This window comes from Sceloporus undulatus, chromosome 4, assembly GCF_019175285.1.
Source record: "Sceloporus undulatus isolate JIND9_A2432 ecotype Alabama chromosome 4, SceUnd_v1.1, whole genome shotgun sequence".
Taxonomy (NCBI): Eukaryota; Metazoa; Chordata; class Lepidosauria; order Squamata; family Phrynosomatidae; genus Sceloporus; species Sceloporus undulatus.
Genome location: NC_056525.1, coordinates 42,369,686 through 42,390,092, shown reverse-complemented (window position 1 = coordinate 42,390,092; position 20,407 = coordinate 42,369,686). Strand labels below are relative to the sequence as shown.

General features: G+C 37.5%; 1 protein-coding gene across 5 annotated transcripts; it reads right to left on the bottom strand.

The window, feature by feature from the left end:
* Nucleotides 1-860: 860 nt before the first annotated feature.
* GSS (glutathione synthetase) lies at nt 861-20,268 on the bottom strand. Of its 5 annotated transcripts, XM_042465774.1 has the most exons (15): nt 19,548-19,943; nt 19,501-19,507; nt 16,507-16,663; nt 15,418-15,563; nt 12,900-12,975; nt 11,835-11,974; nt 11,471-11,587; nt 11,191-11,250; nt 9,074-9,154; nt 7,606-7,683; nt 5,546-5,612; nt 4,903-5,097; nt 3,939-4,020; nt 2,641-2,830; nt 861-2,217 (listed from the first exon to the last, which is right to left on the bottom strand). In XM_042465774.1, the coding sequence occupies exons 3-15, from the start codon at nt 16,633-16,635 to the stop codon at nt 2,094-2,096; spliced, it is 1,485 nt and encodes a 494-aa protein (XP_042321708.1). In that variant the 5' UTR covers nt 16,636-16,663; nt 19,501-19,507; nt 19,548-19,943; the 3' UTR covers nt 861-2,093. The 5 variants fall into 5 exon arrangements, with proteins under 5 accessions (XP_042321708.1, XP_042321709.1, XP_042321711.1 ...); XM_042465775.1 differs by lacking the exons at nt 19,501-19,507; nt 19,548-19,943 and adding an exon at nt 20,199-20,268; XM_042465777.1 differs by lacking the exons at nt 19,501-19,507; nt 19,548-19,943 and adding an exon at nt 18,544-19,153.
* Nucleotides 20,269-20,407: the final 139 nt, after the last annotated feature.

The following is a 20,407-nucleotide window of genomic DNA, read 5'->3' as shown; positions in this document are numbered from 1 at the left end:
TCATTTTCAAATGCATATTCTTTGGATAGTATCTTATAGCACCTGCCTCTTTTACTGTCTGTGTCATAAGGGGAGATAACAGCTAGTGGACTAAGCCCATTTATTAATCCTTTTGAAACTGGGTTTTTTTTTTTTACAGAAGAGTTGATTTGCCACACAGCATTTGATCTATCCTAATAGTGTATATTTAGGCCAAACAATTGAATTGGATGATTTCCCAGTAAGATGTGGAGTCCTTATTCAAATTCAGGACTAGGTATAATGATTACTAGACAATAAAGGTTCAGATTTTTCATTTGCCCACAAAGCTGTGCTAAACATCTTCACTCATGCACACTATGGCTAGAATTGCCATGCAATTGAAACCTGTACTAAATGAATAAATGGCTAAATACATAAATGGATGTTAAAGGAAAGTATGTTGACTCCTCCTATACACTAGTACTGAAAAACTCTTAAGGGGAGATAGGATCATTCTTGGACAAATTTCTGTCAAATTAAACTTTCAAATGTCTAGTTTCTTAACCATTTTTCATGGTCATGATTAAAACTTTACCTTTAGAATTCTGCTTCAGTGTCTCATGAGGTTTAGATAGCTAATTAGATAGCTAAGGCCATCTGGTGGACATACAATGTACAGATGCATGGGAGAAAACAAATTGTTACATATCAAATCATGCTGTAAAGTCATCTCTGCAGGTTGTGTAAACTGTACAAGACTTAGAATACATACTAATATATATGTTGAACATTACATCTTGTTTCTACACAACTTTAGATCAATCAAAATTTTGCAGCCTGTTACTGCAGTTGTCCAGGCAAAGAAGTAAAAATAATAAGCACCAAGTTTTTTAAAAAAGTTTTCAGTATTTATAATGGTATTTATTTAGAAAATTCATTTAGGCTATTTGAATAAAGATGCTCTGGTACACCATTTTGGTCCTTAATACTGTGCTCATAATTAAGTCAAGTTGCTTTTCTAAATCTCTCCTCTAAAAGCATGCATTCAATGTACAGCATCCTGTTATTTTTACTACAAAGGCCATGCTCAAGAAAAACACCAGTGTGTAGAGACAGACTGATTTTTTTTAAAAAAAAATTGGAGCCAACAAAGATAAATGAATTTTATCTTTTTAAATCAGTGTGATTACAACATGGCAAGCTGCTGTTCCAAAAACAATTTGAAAAACAACTTGCCTATTCTTAAAATGACACATGGCTTAGTGCTGGAAATGACTGCACTCTTATCTTAAAAGTCAGCTAAACAAATCAAATGCCATCATCTGCTGTTACAGTGTGTTTGACATCAATATTGATTTGGGTTGTTCTATATATGCATGTTGAAAAGTTTTCTTGAAACATGAGCACACTTAGTTTCTTTCTTCAGTGGTGAAGCTGTGAAGCTGTTCACTTTCAGATATTAATCAAATGTACCATAGCACAAAACAGTCTAGTTTCAATCACTTCAAGTTAAAGGTGAAGTAATAGTGTTCCTTTATCATATACTAGGATATATGTGGCTATAAGTTTCCTTTAAAAGAAGTACCCTGCACAGTAACTTTATAGTGTTGTGTCCCTGTAGACAAGTACATAAACAGGATGTGCAGCAAAACATGGAAGTCTAGAACAAGTTCTCTTCCAGCCTCTTTGCAGCAGGATGCAAATACACCTTGAAAATGTAAAAAAACAAGTTCACACAATAATACAGTCTTGTGGTACAAAGCACTTGATGATGTATCTGCAGTCCTATGATACTGTAGGAAATGTTTTATCAGAGCATCAGCAGGTTGTCTGTGATGACGGCACAATAAAAGGGCACAAGATCCAGAAGAGGCATGTTTAACAAAGGTGCTTCAAACAGAAAGAGGATATCAATGAAGATCTACTGTAATTCAATATATTTTCTCTGAGATCAGGAAGGTGCAGTTACTAAAAAAAATATCAGTGCAACTCTGCTGATTTGTATTTGAGGATTACATGTAAGAGGAGAGCTTCCGGTATAAATCTCATCTTCACTGCCCTTTGGCAATCAAGGCCTAAAAGGGGGAAAATCCATTTCCAAGTGCAGTGGAGATGTTACTGAGGTACTGATTTCATATCACATAGGGAGTATCTAGAACAGCTACTCCAGCTGCTACTCCACCATCTGCATGTTCTACTGCTTTTGTTCGCAAGAGATGGCCAACATGCTGGTTCATCACAAGGTCCTGACCATGTCTGCAAGAGAAAAACGCAAAAAAGAACTATGATCATTACTTTAATAATGTAATCAGATACGCTCCTCTTATTCTTTCATTTGAGAGCTACACCTAGGTAACCTGTCCTGGGGACAGTAACCTCATTTCACCAATCCTTATAGGTGTACCTTGGCTTAAGAGTTGTGCAGCAACAGGTACTAGCATTAAAGGCTTTTACAGTATTCATTAACAAAAAAAGGATATAATCGTTACTCCAGTTTTCCTGTTGTGCCTTACTGATTTTGCCACTGTTGAATGACCCAGTCTGCAGTGTCTCTCGTGTTCGTTGATTCGTGTTTGAACATTGTGTTTGGTGGTCCCTATGTAGACTTGTTTGCAGCTGCAAGGAACACGAGAGACCCCCCCCATTAGAAAAGTCCAGCAAATAAAACCAATTTCTTACCTGATGTAAACTCCAAAAATTCCTAATTCAGACACACATTCTGATATTTTCAATGGACTGTGAGCCCTCAATAAGTAATTCAGTGTTGGAAGGGGTTTTATTTTGTCCATGAGAATGTAGGAGGTCCTCTCAGGACTGTCTTTAATTTTCTCCAAAGCTTGCTTCAGATCATCACCATAGAGATTGTTCCCTGTTAACACAGCAGCAGTTTCCATAAGTCCATCTCAAGTCAAAGCAAAGAGATCTTGTAGCATCTTTGGGACTAAGGGGCTGTAAATACAGCCTCTAAGGGACAGCCTCCAGCTGCTGCTTTCCTAGCTGGGGCGGATCAGAGTTGCGGCAACTGATCCGGCCTTTCCAGTTCCTTTGTGCGCCCTGGAAAGAGCGCCATAGCTGCGGCACCACAGCTACATGGCACTCCTTTGGCACTGCGTTGTATGGACACAGCGCCAGAGGAGTGCCATGACACTGCACGCTGTGTGGAATGGCACGCAGCATCAAGGCACCCTGGGGGGTGGAGTTGGGGCATGCATCATGCGGATGTGATGCCCCGACTCCGCCCCTAGGGCGGCCTGTCAGACTGGTCCGTACAGGGCATAACTGACAGAACTTGGTAGCATAAGCTTTTTTACAGTTAAATCTACTTCATCACACTTAAGTTTATGAAAATTTATGGTACCAACCTCTTCCTCTTAGTCTCAGAGGTGCTACGAGATCCCTTTGCATTCTGATCCAGATTAACACAGCTATGTCTTTGAACTCAAGTCAAAGCAGTTGATGAATAACGTTGTATGTTAGACCTCTGAAGCCAAACCCAGAAAGTACAGGATATAAAGGAAAGGGAATTGCTGACCACTGTAAGCGGTCAACAAGCTACTTGCTCTGATGATTCAGATATCATTTTTCTATGAGAAGAGGCATCAGATTAGGCTTCTCATTCCATGTTCTTTCTCAGCAACGATCCTCCTGTTCAGGTATTTCTTAGCTATGGTTCTATGATCATATTTGGCCCAATTCTGTATTTCTGTTCCAAGTTGAAATATTCAACTACTAGAGTAATTGAATAGTGGGATTTACACCACTGTTGATATCCACAATATTTTATATATCAGCCAAATAATATACACCTTCTCATGGTAAATATAAACTTTGTTTGTGATATTCGGTTATGCAGGAAGGTTATTTCTAAAAAGCAAATTACATTTTTTCTAGAATAATGAACATGGTTTAAAATCTCTGTGTTCTTGTCAACAGCCTTGATCCCTTTGAGTTCATGCTATATAAAGAAAATCAGTTACCTCCTCCCTCCCGTTGTGGTTTTAACACAAACCGATCTGGGTCAGCAATAGCCATAGCAACCATCTTATCACCTTCTTCATCCTGCAGGATGAAAGAGAGGAAATGGTATCTCATTTGTAACATTAGTCATACCAAACTGGCAAATTTGGCTTCTTCGACATAATAAAAATGATTCAGGATGCTATAATTTATATGATACTAGGAGGTCTGCACTAAGCCAATTCCATGCCATTCCCCAACCCCATTTCTTGGTTCTTGTATTAATTGGGGGGGGGGGGGGGGGGGGGGAACAGGGAGGAGCTTATTGTTATATTCATTCAATGCAATGTTTTAAAACAATAACTGAAACTTTTAAAAAGCATGTAGAGTATATTAAAACAGTAAAACAGGTTGGCAATCTAAGTTTAAGTAATGAAGTTTAAAAAATTCAAAACATAATCATCTTTCAACATGCAGAGGAAGATACTTTATTAACATAGTAAGTTGTACAATGCATGCCCTCTGATCTTTTACTTTATTCCATCTTGATATAAATCAAGGAGCCAGAGTGGTGTAGTGGTCTGAGTATTTGACAATGACTCTGGAGACCAGGATTTGATTCCGACTGGCCATGAAACCCACCAGATGGTCTTGGGAAAGTCACATGCTCTCAGCTCCAGGAAAAGGCAATGGCAAAACTCCTCTAAACAAATCTTTCCAAGAAATCCCCATGATAGATTTGTTCAGGTTGCCATAAATCAGAGATGACTTGAAGGCACACAACAACAATATAATATCAAATGCAAGGCTATGTATTTCCCGTGATAACTGCTACTCAAACTTTGGTCCTCCAGGTGTTGACTTCAACTCCAGAAGCCCTAGCCAGTTAAGCCAATAATCAGGAATTCTGGGAGCTGAAATCCAAAACATCTGAATCACTAAAGTTTGGGAACCACTGTGCTACTGTAAGTAACTGCTACTTACCATCTCTAGAGAGTACAGCCCTGTGAACGTTGCTCTTAATCGACCAACTGCTTCTGGTTCATTTGGCAGAAATCTTTCTAGCATTCCTGGTCGACTCAGCTCCTGCTGAACTTTTTTGGTCCCAACAAGCTGTGTGGCAATATCTGGGCACTTCACTGCTCTAGACTTTTCCAGCAACAACCGGGCCTCCCAATTCTTTATGATGAAGAAAAAAAACCTCAGTCTAAGTGGTGACAAAGCAATATACAAGTGTGAAAGTGGCACTGGCTACAATCCAAAGTGTCATCTCATAGAATAGCTTTTCAGTTCTTCACTGGCAGTGGGACAAAGCCTCCCTCCTTTCTAATCACTAACCCATGAAATGTATATAAAACCAGAATAGAGAGGCTAAAACCCCTAGCTGAACATACCACTTCATGATCACTTGGAAGAGTGGAATTTTATGCTATAAGTTAAGCATGCTTGAGTGCAGACATGTATGTCACTGCACCTCAGAGCAGAAAGGAACACATCAAATTCTGTGGATATTTTCCAGAATATGCACTGAAGCAATAGTTAGAAGACATCAGCCCCCCTGTTACAAGTCAGCATTACTGTAAAGGTTTGGAAATAAACTTTTCCCTATATATACAGTAGTACTAACCTGTTTATTATAATTCTTTGGAACGTAACCTTCTCTATAGTATACCACTGCAACCTCTTCTCCATCTCTGGAATAAAGAATACAAAAAAGTAACCCATCTTTCTACTACTTTCATGAAATTTTCCCCACACAATTCACTCTAAACAGTTAGTATTAAAAATATAGTGTGTTCTGCAGATATTATAATGTGTTTCTGAACTTATCAGAGCATTGAGAAGCATTTCTGAAATGTTATTAGAAGGGACTACAACATATAAATGTTGTTAACTGGCCTCAATTAATGGAGAGGTCTTCCTCTCTTTCTACTGCTGTCTACCTTTCCTAGCCTCATTATCTTTTTTAGTGATTCATTTTTCCTTATAATGTGGCCAAAGTACAACAGCCTCAGCTTTGTCGTCTTGACATCCAGGGAGAGTTCAGGCCTGATCTGTTCTAGAACCCATTTGTTTGTCTTCTTGGCCATCCTTAGTATTTTCAGCACTCTTCTCCATCACCACATCTCAAATGAGTGGTTTTCTATCAGCTTTCTTCACTGTACACCTCTTACAGCCATATGTGGTGATAGGGCAGCCTTGCTTGACCCTTTTGCCTATTTACTTTTTTTTTTTACTTATCATCTTTATTTAACCGCTTGAAGCGTTTCATCTCTCATCTATTGTTTCTTCTTCTTTTTGGCCACAGATATCACCTTTCTGAATTCTTCTTTTACTGTTTCCTTGACCTCTGCTCATAGCTCTTCTGGTTCCCGATCAACTAGGCTTAATAGTGTGAAATCTGTTTTTCACACTCTCTTTAAATTCTGTTGGAATGTTCTTCAGAGCATATTTTTGAATGGCGATTGAATTGGTGTTCTTCTTCAGTTTTACTCTAATTTTGGATATTAGGAGTTCGTGTGTCTGCGCCTGGTCTCATTTTTGCTGCAAGAATGGAACTTCTCCATCTTCTGTTGCCTGTTAAGTAATCTATTGGGGCTTTGTTAACCATCCAATGCTGTCGATGTGTACAGTCTCTTCTCCGACTGTATGAAGAAGGTGTTTGCCTAACAAAACTCTTTATCAGTTGCTCTCCCGCTTCTTAAACTGAGCCCAAATCTCCCTACTGTCTTTGATTCTTCTTTGATTCTGCAAGTTACTGTTTTCTAAAAACTACATAAATCTATATAGAGATTATTACCTAATGGATTGAAATAAACAATTGGACCAAACTCCAGATTATGGATACATATACTAACTTCTTTCACTCATTCTTCAGTGAGGTTGGTAAAGTCCGTAAAGTTTATGAAGCATCCCATGATCTCAGTTCAGTGCAAAAATGCACAACTGGAAATTTAGGAATTAAAATGTAATGGTGGTATTAAAACTTCAAAACAAGAAGCTTCATTTATGTCTTGACAGGCTAAATGCAACTGTTTTAAATCACAAGGAAACATACATTTCATCATAAATATGCCACATAATCAATGAACAGTTTAATACATACTGTATATACTCATGCATAAGTCTAGAAATTAAGGTTAAAAAACTGACCCCAAAAACTTGAGTCAACTTACCCATTGGTCAGTGTAAGTACTGTACTTTAACTCTTATTTTTTAAAAAGGAACCATCCCCTGGTGAAAGGCAAAAGTGTAATCTGTGTTGGAAGCACTGACTCCGCTCTGTTATCTCATCCATCTAGCCTTTAGTATAAGCATGAACAGTTATGCCTGCTGGAATTGTTCTTTGGCATTGTTCTCCTTTGCTTTGTTTTTTACATCCTTTGTTAGATGCTCCTAAGTTTTGCCCTCGACTTATCCACAGGTCATATCAAAATCCATAATTTTGGCCATAAAATCTGGCCTTGACTTATACATGAGGTTGACTTACAGTATTAAGGTGGACAAACGAACATGCTCAAGCATCTGCTAATTCCTCAGCCTGTTGTTAGTATTGAAACAGATGCCAACACTAAAAATGGCACAAATATGAAACCATCCTTAAAGCTTCACACAGGTGATCCATCCATTAAACTATGACTGGTGCATTTAATTAAATTCACTAGCAAAAGTCTGGAGAATACTTACATGTGCAATCTCCTGTCACTGTTCAGAGATGCTTTTTCAAATACATCTTTAAAACTTCTTCGAATAACTCGAATATTCCTTTAAGAAATGGCAGACAAAAGTCACTGCACTTTAAACCAGATTTCTGTTATATGTGGGACTGTCCTTGAAGATACTCGGTATACCTCAGCTTGTTCAAAATGCAGCATGTATTTGGCACACATTAACAAGAATAAAAAGATGGATTCCAACTCGTTCCAGGTACAATTCAAGGTACTGTACTTGATTTAATCTATAAATCCCTACATAGTTTGGCACTACTGTTTCTCCATTATTTTTAACAAAGGACTTCCAATGGTTCTTTCACCTTTTATAGATTTGATTGATAAGAGATTACTCCTTTTTAATGGTGCCTGAGTTCTGAACTTTCTCTCAAACATGCACGTTGGGAGCTGAGTCGTCTAGCTTTTAGGTGCCATATGAAGAGTATATTTAGATGACTTACTTAATTTTTGTTTTCACTATTTTATTGATATTTCATTAAGTTCAGTTTTATTAAATTTTATAATATAATGTAGTATCAATTACAATACACCCATTGTATCAATAGGAACTTTGTAATTCATGTGACTTCCACTGATTCAATGGGTCTATTACAAAGGGGACTAAACACTGGATTTGAACCCTTGACTGTTTTCTACTGAAAGATGTGATAGGAATGTTTTAAATAAGATTACAAGTGTTACCAAACAACGTCAAAAGAACTGACTAAGTGTCTGCTTTGAATTAGGCTGTTGCTAGGCTCTTAGTAACATACACATACACATTTTATATAACACAGAGATTTCTTTTTTTTTAAATTGCATTTTGTATAAACCATAAATTATATTTTTGGGACTTAAATTTAGTAGATTTTAACCCAAATCAGTGCTCAGCTTGTATCAGAAAGCCCCCTGCCCAAAGATTGTGAGATACAGCAGTATAACATTAAACATGGTGTGAAGGAAGTGGGTAGTAAAAGGTTTTACACCCACTCTCACAGTAACAAAGTTCACAGTCATTTAATGCACCAGAATGGTGAGAGATTCAGGACAGATAAAAGGACTACGTTACTACTTTGCATGGTGGAATACAATAGTTCGCGATGGTCATCAAATTGGGTAGTTTTAAAAGGGGCTTTAGATTATATCATCATGAAGACAAGACTATTGATGGTTCAGTTATATATCCAGTATTGGAGAAAGTAGGTCTCTCAGTATTATATGCTTAAAAAAGAAAAAAGGAAGAAGTAATTTAAGTAGCACACTTTAAGACTAAGTGATTTATTTCAGCAGGAGCTTACATGAAATTCATCAGTCCCTCTGAAATCCACGAAAGCTCATGCTGAAATAAATCAGTCTTTAAAGGGGCTGCTTTCCTCCTTCCTTTCTTTTTTATGCTGTAACATATGCTATCTCTGAAAGTTATCCATAGCTGCAGAGACAATTACCTCATCCAAAGTTCATTTTCTATACAGCGTTGATCAAAAATATTTCTCTGAGTCTCCTCAATCAGGAACATTACTACTGCTCTGAAACAAAAATAAAACATGTATCAGCATGGGAATTCTAGCAGCTTCCTTGTGTTAAAATACATTTCAGTTTAAAACTTGCTATTATTTCCAAATTAGTGCCTGATAATGCAATCTTAAGTTTATAAGGAACATAGCCAAAGGGGCATCAGAATGTCCAAGTATTTATTTATTTGATTTTATTTTGCTTTTCTCCAGAATAGGACTCAAATATAAATTAAAACAATAGCATCTAAAACAATATAAAGTAGAAAAACTTTTTGTACAATTACACAATTAAAACACTGCTTTTAAACCATTAAAAATTAAAACAATTAAAATACTTCAAATTTGCATAAAGTTTTAAAAACAGAACACTCAACTGCACATCACTCTACTCTGGTCAGCCAAGGCTGAAGGCCTGTTTAAACAAGAAGATCTTTGTCTGCTGGTGAAAGGAAAGCAGAGAGGGAGTTCCAAAGCCTAGGAGGAGCCACTGGGAAGGCTCTCTCCCATGTCTACACCTAACAAATCTGGGAAGATGGTGGAATGGAAAGCCCCCTGCCCAAAGACTGTGAGATTTAAACATGCTCATATGGGGTGATAGAGGCTTTCAGGTAATCTGGACCTAAGCCATAAGGCTTTTCACTATATTATTTGACTAAAAGCTCTGTAAGGATAGCTCTTTAAACCAGCTTGAGAACTACGAATCTCGTAGTAATATACAGTGCTACCTCGGGTTACGAAATTAATTCGTTTCGCCGCTCCGTTCGTAACCCGATACATTTCGCAACCCGAAAAGGCTTTCCGTTAGCGCTGGAAAGCCGCTAGCCGCGCTTTGCGTTTGAATTTCGCGCCGAAATAAATTTCGTAACCCGAAAAAAACATCGTATCCCGGAACAGTTTTTTCCAATCTAACTTTTTCGTATCCCGGAAATTTCGTAACGCGATCAATTCGTATCCCGGGGTACCACTGTAATAAGAACTATGGATTTTAAGGACAACTTAAAACTTTTGTATACCATGGAATAAACTTACATATGCATCAATTGTCTTTCCTCAAAATAGAGGAAAATATTCTGGAAACAACTGAAGCAATCAACACTTAAGCCCTGTTAGGACATTACTGAATCTATCTTTGTGAACATGCAATCAGGAGCTCAGTCACACTGTACAGCCCCCACTTCTGGTGATGTGCACTACACATTCCCTTGTTCTGAGCATTAAAGAGGTCTGTAGTATAGTGAAACCACACTAGTGATTCTTTGCAATACTGTTACAGTGCTATTGCATCTTTTACTGAAGTCTTTCTTCTACAGCTTTCCTAGTTTATAAAGTTATATTATGTTGTATTCTTATATTTCATGAGCTAAATCTAATTGTTAGAGCAGATCATTGAATTAATAGATATATGATACATCAACACTTACATAAGTTCCAATGATTAAATGGGTCTATTCCAGTTGATTCTAATAATTAGATGTAGATGTAGTTTTAACCACTATTTTGTGAACTAATTAAAGACCTTTGGTTATATAAAAATTCATGATAAGACTGCATACTACTAACCACTTTAGAAATTATTATGCGTAGCAAATGTGGGAAAGAAAAATCAAGATAGCTTTCTGATTTCAAGAAAGTTGGAAAACATTTCTTACTGGAATAAATCTATGCAAGTAGAAATAGTACACTATCACTACTGAAGCGTGTCTTGAATAAAAGTTTTGTTTGTTTTTGAGTATTTGTATGTCATATTTTATCGTTATTGTATACAATATATTTTAGTATGCTAACTGAAAATTACAAAACATATTCTGCGAGGGGACCAGTTAACTCAAACCATAGTAAATACATCCAGTTCCATATGCTCTACAGATCCAATCCTAGTAATAAATGCATTCCAACTTGTGCTTTAAAAAAGTATTATTGTCTCTATCTTTCTTGCCATAAAAGATTTTACAGAGTGGAAGTTTATTAAAGAGCACAAAATATACCGTATTTTTACCTCCTAGTTTCTACAGATATTCATTCTACATGTATTCTTTTCCTGGATTTACCTATTCTTATCTTCTGCTTCCCTCATTATTCTGTAAGTCTCAAAAAGCTGACCTCTGTCTCTGGATAATGTGTAACAACAGAAATACAGAAATGCAGACACAATTAAGACAGTTAAATTTAAATGAGAAAGAAAATACAATAAAGAGAAAATAGCACTGATGTATTCTTTATTAATTCATCTAGAAGTTTACATTAGATAAATAAATGCTCAGGAGCAACTTTCATGTTGATAAGAACACATACAGCTGTGTAAATTTTCTGGTAGTTCTCCTCATTTACCTATCTGAGCCATAGAGTTCCCAAGCTTTTGCAATTCCTATGGCAATCCCTTTGGATGGATTATTAGACAGTAATTTTGAGGCTTCCTTTGTCTTTCCCAAAACATTCAACACGTGCCTGTGATTAGAAGGAATATACACAGGTTATAGAGACTGAAGAACCAACCCAAAAGCATATTGTAAATAATGATTCACATAAGCTTTTGCCTGGAAAGTAAGCACAAGTGGGAACAAATTACTACTCTTGTGCGTTTTGCAATAAAAGCCACAATTCATATTTGTATGACATTATGAAAGACATATCTTTTATACTTGACTGTAGATTCTGGAATGCCACAGATAACAGATAAAGGTGGTAGCCTTACCGATGTACTGCAGTCGTTCGAGATGTGAGACCTCCAAAGCTGGCAGCAATTGTGTTTATTTCAACTTGCTTTAAAGCCGGAAAGCCACCTGTACCACAGTCAAACATGTAATCAGAGCGATTGATTCCTAAAAACACTGTCTGAAGATGAGAAAAAGACGGCATAAGGGGTAGCAGCCATCATTCTAAAAAGAGATATTCTCTAATTCATTGTGAGTTGCAAGACCTGAGAAGGGCTGTTAATAACATGGTGACTTGGAGATCTCTTATCAGCACGGTCACCATAAATCAAAGTTGGTTTGATGGCAATTAACAACAATAACTCAGTAGACAACAAATCAAGTCTATTTGTTTACCAACACGATGAATTGTTTTGGAAATAATAAATAGAGCTTTTCGGTGGCATACCAAGCAGAGGGTGGTGGATAAGGTCTGTCCCAGGTAAAGCAATTAGGGGCTACACTTAGATGCACCACTTTCTGAATGGCTCCTCCACTCAATGACTAAACAGTGAATGCTTCCCTCTAGATACCCCAGCTGCAGTAGCAATGGTCATGTTGACATACATTTCATGTTCTTGGTTTTCAGTTCTAACTACTAAGACATAAGTACATTATGTCTGCCTGATACTATAGGGAAGTAGTGGAGATAAAATAATTTTATTTGTTTTACTAGTGTTGATGGTTTCTTCTGTTTTTATTCAAAAATTGGTATTCCTTACAATTCAGGACTTGTTAGCATTATTTGTATGAAAAAAATATTTAAAAAGTAAACTCATTTTGTAATTGTTTTCCTAATGACCTGTACTACTTTTAATATATCAAAGATGTTAATTTTATGCACAAACAAGTTATATATACCATTTCATATTCCTAAAGTAAAAAAAAAAAAAGACTTTTAATTTCTAAAGAGTGCTAATCTTTTCTATGTCTTCAACATTTCAAGAAATTTTACAACTCTAATACCTATTAACAATTTATATATCAATACAGGAGAGAGTGCTTGTAAATTACAGAATAATGCAAATTCCCTTCACTATTTAGTAAGAGGCCCTCTCACAGGATACCTGAGTCACTCCTTCTTTCAAAACTTGCTTGTAAATGTTAAAAAGCTGAGCAGTAAATTCATCCACTTTGAGTGTGCTAGGAAGAATAAGAGAGAAACAAAGATTACATATGTCAGATAGCATTCGCTTTTGCAGCGACAAAGCAAAGTAGTTATCAAAATTATATTTTACCTAAAACTTATTAAAATAGTACTTCTTGCCAAACACCAATGCTGTGACCTCACTAATAATGACATAGTCCAATATTCAGTGCTTAAACATACAGTACTGGTTAAACTCTTCATTAATTCTGGCAGAGGTCCATGAAGGGGCAACCCAAAAGGCCTGAGAGAGTAGGTGATGCAGCTGTCTTGGCACCTCCTTGCCAATTACTGACTGTTGGGTTGGGGCAGGGGAGAAACTGTGCCCAGAGTCATCTGGCTGTTGTTGTGCAACCTAGAGAAAAGTGTGGCACCAGGCAGCTGCCCCTCCATATCCACAGATTCGACTATCCACAGCTTGGAAATATTTTAAAAATATATAAATTCAAAAATGCAAACCCTGATGTTTATCAGCTTAAGACCAAGTGGATTCTGGCCTTTGTGTAAAAACTACTTGTTCTATGAAATCAACAGAACGTATTTCCACATAAATCTGAGACTCAGTCCAGGACTATACAAGGTAATTCTAAATCCCACACTTGAAGCTACTTGAAAGTACTTACTTGAAGTAAGCTCAATAAAACTTGTGAATAGATATGTATATGATTATACTGAAGGGAAAAAGAGACTAATAAGTACAAGGCAAGAAGCAGCCTGTTTGACTTTCAGAGTTTTAGACAAGATAACTTTAGATACTTTATGTGTAAGAAACTGCAATAAGGCTATACCAAATAACTATATGATACACTTTGAATTTCCTGGAGAAGATTTTACCATTTATGTAAATAATTACTTCCTAAAAGGAATAATATTCGTAAAACTATAAAGCTCGTTCTTTGTTTGTAAAAATGATATGATACTACGTCAAGAGAAGATACAAAACGGGCATTTGAGTATATCGTCTCTGCACTAGAAAAACAGGAATAATGTATCTTTCAACAGTCTCTTATAAAGTATCATCCCAGTGTGTTAGAAATACAATAAATGTTAGAAAATGTTGCCAGTGTTGTATCCAGTTTATTGGATTTGAGTATGTCAATTCAACAGTCCCATTTGTAGTTAACAGCAGTAATGACAACAGTACAGGCAGCGATTCTCAATGAAGAGCAACATTCTTATTGAAACTGGACACAAATACTGTAATAAAATAAGCAGTTTATCTAAGTTTTTGTTCTGGCCACACAGTATTTTCTTTAGGCAAGTATTGTTAATTTAAGGTATTTAACATTAAGCAGAACAATTCCCCTTTATATTTACACAAAGTATTTGCAGCATTCCTAAGGACTTTACTATATCCACAATATACTTCACATCATTTTAGGTATCCAAGAAATGATCTACCCACCCTGAGTCAGATGTTATGGAGTACAAATACCCAAGTTAATTACATCTTACCTGTACTATGGTAAATAGAAAAATACCTTTAGTGCTACATTTTTCCTTAAAGATATCATGTGCTTTTAACAGCTGTATGACAGTCAGAAAGTCTACAGATGGGGGTTTGCCTAGCACCCAGATTCAGCAACAAAAGGGGAAAAATCACCTTTTGCATGTCTAAATGCCATGAAATCTCAAAAGCCACAATATAGTGGCTGGTACTGTGTTAGGGAAATATACTGTACATGTTTACCCTTCCCTTACAGGGGCATATGTCCTTTTTTGGGGGTGCTGTTCTGGTTGGTACTTGTTCACCCCTCTGAACTGCCCTAAGCCCCCCCACTCAGACTACTGAACATGTTCTGAAGCCTCTCACATGACCATTCCCTGCTTCATGGGAAGTGGGCAGGATCACAGAAACATCTCCCCATAGCCAGACATGAAATGATGACATCAGTGTTAAGATCCTCCAGAATTCTCAGTGTTCCTGTAATCAATGTGTGTCTAGTTATGGGGATGTACCCAAATGCTTCTGTGATCTTGCCCGCTCCCCATGAAACAATAAATGACTGTGCAGGTGACTTCAAAAGCTGTTCAGTTACTTGAAGGGTAGTGTTATATGGCTCAGACTAGCGTAGGCCAGCATGAATAGCTATTATAATATGCTGAGCCATGCAGGATTGCAGCCAGTGTATTAATACTTCACACAGCTTTTGAGGACACCAAGAGGGAATATGGAGGGAAATCCCATGTGCATTTACATAACAGTAGGCAAGTAAAAGGTAATAATAAAATAATAATAATAATAATAAAAGGTACAGCGTTCATTTTCCTACCATCTATGGACAACTAGACAGATACAAATCAAGTGTAATTTATCAGCGTATATTCAGGAACGCAGACTGACAGTTGGAATTAGATCAGTACTAGTACAATCAAGAATTATATCCATGAATAACGGAAAGTTTTAATTCCAAGTACTATATTAAACAAATACATACCTGGCAAGAGTGCGCTCTAGGAATTCTGTATCTTGGCTAACTTTATCTACCAGCTGATTAAAGTCTTGTTGAACTGAATAGGCTTGCTTAAGCAAATCACTTGGTACTGCAGATGGGAGCAGTGTAAAAGGAGCAAAATTCACCACCTGTTAATAAGAGTGCAGCAATGTCACAACCATTCATTCCCTCCTCATAACAATTCAGTTTAAGCCCATTCAAACCATCAGCACATACAGGATGAATATAGAGCAAGCAGAACTATACCTACAGTAATTTGCAACTTGACGTAGGTTAGAGGAGAACAGTTTCCATGAATAACAGAAGCTCCAAAGAAAAGGATAAAGGAAACAGGACTAACCAAAAGAAGCACAAATTTCAAGGAGTACTGCAAAACACTGACAGCCATGCTGGACCACTTGTGCACTGCCAGATCGTTTCACATGAACACACATTTTACATGTAGTTTTTGATCTTTCAGTAGCATGAAAAAATGCTTTTGTTTAAACAGGAATTTGGCCTTGATCTCTTTTCTCTGCTGCTCTGCATTTTAAACTGTGTTTTAATGAAATTATGTAATAATAATTATAATAATAATTTATTTCTATTTCCCGTCTCTCCCTGCAGATCGAGGCGGGATTACAGCAGTCAGCAAATTTCAACAATAAAAACGTATTTCAACAATATTAAGTACATAGCATAAAAATATATATACATTACTATCAATACAATACAGCTGATCGACTCTCCGTAAAAAAACATACAGTTCTGACAGAGGTGAGAATTTTACAGCAGGTTTGGTGGGTAGGCTCCCCGGAAGTTTAATTGGACTACCTTTAAAATATTTTTATGTGCTCTTATTTCATTTTTACATGGTTTCATATTATTTCTTATGCTGGTATTTTTGTCTGTGGATTTTATTGTTGTTAGGAGCATATTATATCCTGGAAAGGTAGAATATAAATGCAGATACATTATTGCAATGGTAGTATAATGTTAGGAGGTTACCAAGAAGTCTGGTTATGCCATGGCTTTCCTCACAGTATTGCGACTTATTCTTGCTAGTGGAACAAAATTTAGTTTTGAGCTTACATCAGATGCATTTGGGTCATCTTTGGTTCTCATTAGAACCCCTTCAAGGAGTGCTGCATCCACGGCAATTGGAGCCACATACTGAATAAGCTGGACATTACGCAAAATGTCTTTCCAAAGAGTAGTCATTGTGAAGACTATGCAAGTAGTCACAAGGCTGAAAACAATGGGGAAAAAGCACAATTGTTTATTTAATGTACTTAAGATATTTAAAAGCATAGATAGATAGATAGATAGATAGATAGATAGATAGATAGATAGAGACTGATTTTTAGGGCACAGCCCTGAACATATGGCTTTAAACATATGGCTCTGCCAACATGGCAACTTCCAGATGTGTTGCATTATATCTTTCATCATCTTCCCTCAACAGGTTCAGCTGGTTAGATGATGTTACAGCTGGTGTTATAGCTGGATCATGATGAGTTGGAGTACATGCACTGTCAGGTTAAATGCATAAGTTAAACCTTACTGTGAAGAATTCCATAAGGCATGTTAAACAGCATAGATATTCAAAACTAGCAGCACAAAAACACAGTTGGGAAAATACAGCTAGGGAAAGGTTAGTTTTTTAAGACCCACACTGTAACATTCATGCATAATTCTGCTGGAATGGAGGTGACAGTCCCACCCCTGATTTGTGAGTAACATTAGTGCAGAAAAAATTACTAATGACTCTGTATGGTGTGAAATGGGAAGAGGAGGTCAATGAGGGAGGTGACACTATGAGTGACCGTACTGGGTGACACCAACCCTAGGGACGTCACTGCTTCTCACATTTATTTTTCACAAAAATATATAAAAATCACCATAAATGTAAGGAATTGTTTGGGCAGATAAATACTGTAATGAAAATTAAGGGTTCAGTTCAACTCTTATATCCAGACTCCTGAACAGTTATTTGTTTTATTCCCCTTTGTAGGTCTAAATATTCTCAAGATAACAGATCCTTTCTGATCTTGGAAGCTAAGCAGGGTCAGGGCTGGTTACTACTTGGAAGGGAGACTGCTAAGGAATGTCAAGTGCTTCAGCTCGTATTTCAGCAGAAGGCATTTCAGTATTCCTTGTCTAACAAAACCCTATGAAATTCATGGGGTCACTGTAACCTGAAAGGCAACTGAAAGTACAAACATACACATGCTACTTTTCAAGAATCCTAAGTGCTATATAGAAGACCCCCACAGAGAAGATTAGCCCAACAAATACCAAGGTGAGAATCCTGTGTTGTATTTTACTTTATGGCCAATATGGCTACCCCTGGATATGAAGATACTGCATTTTAGCCACTGCAGGGAAATCCTTAAGAGGGAGCCAAGAGACTGGGACGTTACTCCTGAGGTTTCTACCTCCAACAAAGGTTGTTTAAAAAAAATTGGCATGTTTTGCCTAAACAGCACCACAGGTTTCCCTAATGCTTCTTGAGAAATTCAATGTTCTCTGTGTATAAAAGGAGACGGTGGCCTGGAGGCAACCTGATGTCAAAGGAAGCAATGGAATTTAAATTTTATTTCCTGGGCTTTATGACCATTAATCTGCCAAACACCACAGGAGAAGAAGTGGCCTACCTCATGGCTATCTCCATGCCTTCTTGACTGAAAACAACATCATCTCAACAAAATGTAGGCCTCTGACTCTTAACAATGTCATAATTTTCTTTCTCCTATATGATTTTTAACACCTTTGCCTGATGCAGAAGCCAGTGCAGCTCCAAAAGTTTGCAACATGTATTTTGTGCATTTTGGTTGGCCCAATAAAGGTATTGCTATCTTGTGGATTTGAGATGTTATTATTATTCAGTTTAACCTAGGGGAACTTGCTTCCAAATAAACATGCAGACATGTGCTGCAAATCATGCAAAGCCACTTTGAACTTCACAGTTGAACAGGGATACGAACCTTAATTCCCCACATCTGACTCCCAAACACGTTCTTCTGTGCTACCACCCTAATTCATTTTAAACTGAAAGAACAGGAATTTGTCTACCAATCTACCATGACTGTGATAATCTTAAACATGTTCTTAAGAATTGTGGCTCACAGATCATCTCTTTTCCTGAAGAAGCTGTGCTGAGCTCATTGTACTGAAACACATGGAAAATATCTACTGTTGAAAAAGAGATAAAGTAAGAGTATTGTAGGTAAAATTAGATATTTGTGATCACTGGAGAGCAGAATTAACAGATACCTCTCAGTCCCATAACCAAACTACATTTATTTGGGAACTAAGCTTCCCCAAGTCTGAAAAATTATATGTCTCACTATCTTTTGTTATAAAGGTGTAATTTTCTATTAAAATCCTTGAGAACAACAACAAAGGGTAGGAATTAACTTTATGAAAGTATTTCCTTCCATCTATCCTCCTAATGCATATAAAGCGCAGCTCACATTCTGTTGTGTATTTGTGTGAACAAAGCTGCAATGCAAATGCTACTTGGTCATCAGTTTATAAACAGGGTCCTTTTGTAACAACTGCTTGACTATGTCTGCATAACCTGCAGCCAGAAATCAACAATGTGAGGGTGGCTCCCAGAATGCAGTGAGACATCTGTGTTTGTACACATTACACAGTTTTATGGAGGAGGGATAATGTATGGCTATAAGTATCTAATTGTTTCAAACAGTCTATCCGATTCCAATTACTGTATTTTTTTAACGCAGTTCTAAATACGGATAGCGGTTGTACCTCTTGGGTTGTGCCTCTGTGGTTCATTAGCAATGAGGTATGAATATGAAGCATGTTAATGTACCAAGAAAGAGAGTAATTAATCCCTAAGGGCATGGTTCCTGACAATGTAATTCGTAACAGCAGTCACATGTTCTGTGGCGCTGTACATAACGCAGTGTCCAAAGACGGCCATTTACCTGTAACAACCGCAATGACAACTGTCATTTGGTGGAAAGGGCACCATAAACAAACATTATTCAAGTTATTATTTAACAGACTTTGAACTATTTAGCTGAGGATGCTAAAACAGCTGCTAGGCCACTTACTTACCTCTCCTTACCAGGGCCTTTTTCTAAATGTAAACATCGAGGGGGGAAATCTCTTCCTCAGTCCTTTGCAAGGCATGCTGGGAGAAACACAGATGGCTGTGTACATTCCTATAATGAATGCTCAAAGAGAGTCTCCCCAAATGACTGTCAAAGGGGTCTCTTATGCCTTTGGATGACATCAATGTGACCAAAGGACATGTTTCCCTTAGAAACACTAAGGGCTTCTGTAGTATTTGAAGCACTCAGACCAAAGATGGAAGAAGAACAGGTCTCAAGATGTCAGATCCAAGGCAAATAGGTTAATTCATCAACGATTGAGCAGTTTCAGGCCGCTTTAACTGCCCTGGCTCAGTGCTAGGGAATCCTGGGAGCTGTAGTTTATTGTGGCATCAGAGTTCTCTGATAGACTAAAAGTCTCACAAAGCTAGTTCCCAGGATTCCTTAGCACTGAGCCTGAAGCTGGATTATTCCTGCAGTGTATTTTGGACCCTTGGAGCCACACAACAACAACGCAATTAATAATAACAAATAAAGCCTCGGCGCAATTAATGAATAGAAATAAACGATGATTGTAAAAGAAGAGCAGTTAATGCTAATCATCGATCGCAAACGCTCCCTTCTCGCTCCCAATCTGCTGCCAGGGAAGGAGGCGAGGAGGGCGACCTTCCCCCCGTCCGCCATTTTCAAACATCCGGGTACCTGGAGCCACTCAAGCGAAAGCCCCCAGCCCTTGAGCGCGCTGATCTCTTCAGCGCCGAAGAACCCGGTGCCTTCTCACACATTGGCTACTCTTCCAGCCTATCAACGGGCGGAGGCGTTGATCGACAGGCGTCTCGAGCAATCATATCCGAGAACGGTCGCGGCGGAGCCAATGAAAACCCAAAGTGTTTTTTCTTTTGCCCCGCCTT